General features: G+C 38.3%; 1 protein-coding gene across 2 annotated transcripts in view; it reads right to left on the minus strand.

Moving 5' to 3' along the window:
* Positions 1-1875: 1875 nt before the first annotated feature.
* Positions 1876-4066, minus strand: part of FAP (fibroblast activation protein alpha) — a 42372-nt gene continuing 40181 nt past the window's right edge. For both annotated transcript variants that reach the window (XM_014954765.1, XM_014954766.1), the window contains one exon: positions 1876-2213. In XM_014954765.1, coding sequence (XP_014810251.1) covers positions 2112-2213 — 102 coding nt within the window. In that variant the 3' untranslated portion in view covers positions 1876-2111. The remainder of the gene's footprint in view (positions 2214-4066) is intronic.

Here is a 4066-nt window from a genome sequence, read left to right on the forward strand (position 1 = left end):
TGTACTCTGATTGCCTTAGGAGACAAACAAACATAAAAGCAGATTAATAATGAAACACCTAATGCATCCCTTGGGAAAGAGGTACCTTCTGTTACTTTATTTGACATGTTTTCCTGAAATGTCCCTTGTTCCAAATACTTCCAGAAGCTTCTGACTACAGACCTGTGGGTAGGTGTGAACAACACATTGCATCACTTTATAGTATTCACAAAGGGCCATTTTATCTCACCAAATGTTCAGAGCTTATAGGATTTTCAAAAGTATAAATAAAAATAAAGGTGCAGAAATTTAAAAAGAACTTAATATACTGATATTTATGTGAGATTGATATAATTTTTTTTTTAAATTGCTCTAGGTTCCCATTGACATATTCAGGTATCTAAAGCCTTTAAGCAACCAGGACAAGGGCTTGATTTTTCTCTTTTACCACAATTTTGCAATGGTTTTTGTGGTGTTGTATCAATATAAGAAACTGAGACTTGAATCTCAGTAAATTCAACTGAATTGTATTCCTTATTTGTAAAATAACCACATTACTGAGACTACTGTTTTGTGCAGCAAATGCACATAGGACCATATAATCAACATCTAATTAGCCCTACTTCATGTTATATTTGCTTAATGTTAACTTTCTTAGAGCTATAATTTTTTCCTTTAACCATTATAGCAGTGGAATTTTAATTACATTACCAACAAAAAGCTCATTAACGTCACATAATTGGCAGCATTTCCAAAAAAACCTGAACTAATTGAGTATTTTCTGAAGAGTTCCCATCAAAGTATAATTTAACCATTACAAACAGCTTGGCAACTACATTTACATAAAGATGTGTCTGAGGAATGTTCTCATGTGTGGAAAATCAGATTTGATATTGCCATTAACAAAACGAAGGAAGCTGTTACATAGCAAATCACTTCCACATTTTAATGATTTTGGCTAAACCCCATGTTTTTGTCAAGAGGGTCAAATGAAATCCCTTGCTTTTCCACAAAGAAGCAGCAACTGATCTCTGACTGAGAGTTAGGAAGCAGCTTGTTTGTGGGAATACCACTCCACAATCTTTTTCAGGTTCTTTTGTACTTTCACTGGCTAGTAGCAGAGATGAGACACTATGTTAGACAGACCTTGGTTCTTAGGCAGTAGGCTAACTCAGAATTTTTTAAACACGTGACCAGCGAGTAATTTCATTGACAATGGATCTCTTGCCAATTATCTTGTTCATATTCTTATATTATGACAGGACTGATTTAATTACTAATCAAAATAATACAAGTATTCCAATCATTATTAGCCTCTAGCATTTTTAAAAGACTCCCTAAAATAGTGTCACTGGAAACAAAGCAAAGAAAGCCTGTATAATCCTTTGATCTTTCCTCTCCAGTCTGGGATGAATGACATCAAGATTAATTTGAATGCTGAGGTGATGATTAGCGATTAAAAACAGGCTAATATGTCTCACATACTCTGAATACAGGGAGAAAAAACACTGAGATAAAATAGCTACCATGAATGTCCTGGTTTCATATTTAAACCTGAACACTGAGGGCTTTTCAGAATCACGGTTTCAAGTAAGAGTTGAATAAAATTTGAACACAGAATTCAATATTCTTGATAATTATCCAAACTTCAGCTTTAAATATTGTGTGTTCCTATCCCCACTTGGATTATTTCCAAAAAATTGGAAATAAATTTTGAGAAGCTGGTTCTTGTTAGGATGCTAATTAGGTACTTGCACTGCTTTCTTTGTCCTTTCCCATTTTACAGTTGTAGTTAACAAATGCAAGCATATTCATCTGGCAGTGTGCCTTTGCAATGGACCACCTATCTTTGAATTGTGGCATGTAAGTTTAAGCAAGATGGCAATAATGCACATGGCATTTTACATTCCGATTTTATTTTTTCTATCAAACAAGTATTAAATGTGCCAAAACATGTATTAGCATAACATTTGCTAATATACAATATCAAAAGTGGATGTAAACATCAAGTTTAAAACTTCAAAGTTCCTGTTATCAGTTCACCTGAAAACTATATGGATAACCTGGGCACTGTTACCATTGCATTCTCCCAGCGATGTACCAGATGCCATAGCATGCTCTGAATAGCCTACTTATTCTGACAAAGAAAAACATTTTTTGAGGAAGTGGGTCATATGTGTGTAGAGATGTTTGCTGGAAAGGCCTGGAATTCCATGGTTCTGGTCAGTATACCACTGAAAAAGAAAAAAAGAAAAGAAGCCATAAACCCCCTATGTTAGGTTTTCAATTCTGCAGTAGTTAAAACAATAGAAGGACTTTATTTTACTACCATATAGAAGAAAGGGGATGCCTCAAGAAAACAGAGGGACTTGGTCAATAGCCAGCTGAATGTGAGCCAGCAAGCCTGCCTAGGTGGCCAAGAAGGCCAACAGCATCCTTGCCAGTATCAGAAATAGTGTGGTCAGCAGGACTAGGGAAGTGATTGTCCCCTTGTAGTTGCCACTGATGGGGCCCCACCTTGAATACTGTGTTCAGTTTGGGCCCCTCACTACAAGACAGACATTGAGGTGCTAGAGCGTATCCAGAGAAAGACAACGAAACTGGTGAAGGTTCTAGAGTACAAGTCTTATGAGGAGCAGCTGAAGGAACTGGGGCTGATTAGCCTGGAGAAAAGGAGGCTGAGGGGAGACCATATCACTCTGTACAACTACCTGAAAGGAGATTGTAGTGAGGTGGGTGTTGGTCTCTTTTCACAAGCAGCAAGTGATAGGACAAGATGAAGTGGCCTCAAGTTGCACCGGGGGAGGTTTAGATCGGTTATTAGGAAAAATTTCTTCACCCAAAGGGTTATCAAACATTGGAACATGCTGCCCAGGAAAGTGATTGAGTCACCATCCCTGGAGGTATTTAAAAGGGGTATAGATGTAGTGCTTAGGGACTGGGTTTAGTAGTGGACTTGGCAGTGCTAGGTTAATGGTTGGACTTGACCTTAAAAGGTCTTTTCTGACTTAAATGATTCTATGATTCTATGACTTGCAACTCTTTTTTTCATCAGTTTCCACTATATTCATATTCTTGCTGAAAAATTTCCAAACCTTCTTGAATCCAGAAGTAAGCATTACTGCCTCAGTACTGATAAGTTGGTTGTATCAAGCCAGGCAAAAGAGTTTGAGATGCCCTTAAGGATGAAATGCCCTTGACCTGCTGTGTGGCCTTGGCAACAGGGGTCACAGTCTTGCTTAGGAAAACTGGGCTCTAAGCAACAAACTTTCAGCTAAATGTTGTGGAATTCTATTAAAAACATCTTGCCTTACTGCTGTAAGGGTCATGAACATTATGAATGCTGTGCTGCAAATAAAATACAAAAATGAATTATGCTAACTCTTAGAAATAAATTACATTCCCCTGTAGCTGAACTAGAATGACTACAACTGCATACAGTATTCCAGATATTTGAGAAATAACCTGGGTTTGCTAAATATCAGTGAAGGAGGCAGAAAATGTGGAATACACAAAAGGGCCTACAAGTCCCAAGCACATGGGGATCCCTGTGTCATCCATTTTTGGGGAGTTCATGGCCCTGAGAAATTGGGGTCAGGCAGAAGGCCAGTATCTTTGATAGCAGACAAATACTTTGGTCATTAGCCCCAGCAAAAAAGCTGCAGAAGCAGAGCTTAGCATGTAATTCAGAAGTAGCTTTCCCTTGTTCATTCCTCATCTATATCCTCTAACCCCTTGCCTATGTGTTTCTCTTTGCTTGCACCTGCTACCCCAAGAAAGTTTTGCAGAGAACTTGGTTTTTTTCTGATCCCAAATATATTACTTGGATACCTTATGCCCTTTTTGCTTGTTTCACCTTGTGCCTGTGGCAGGTATGTCCAGTTCAAGACAGAATCCATCAGAACCAGTGATGATTTTGGCCCCAGAAGCCAGCTCCTTCATCTTTTCTCTCTTTTACTAGCTATCAGCAACTTTCATAAGGAGGCTGGATTCTCGTTCTTCTCCCCGGCTCATTTTAAAAGCCTCTAAGTTATTCTTGACAAGAAAGAAATCCTGCTAGCATCCAAAGGGCAAGAAGGGGGGGTGG

Source organism: Calidris pugnax, unplaced genomic scaffold (assembly GCF_001431845.1).
Source record: "Calidris pugnax isolate Ruff unplaced genomic scaffold, ASM143184v1 scaffold103, whole genome shotgun sequence".
Taxonomy (NCBI): Eukaryota; Metazoa; Chordata; class Aves; order Charadriiformes; family Scolopacidae; genus Calidris; species Calidris pugnax.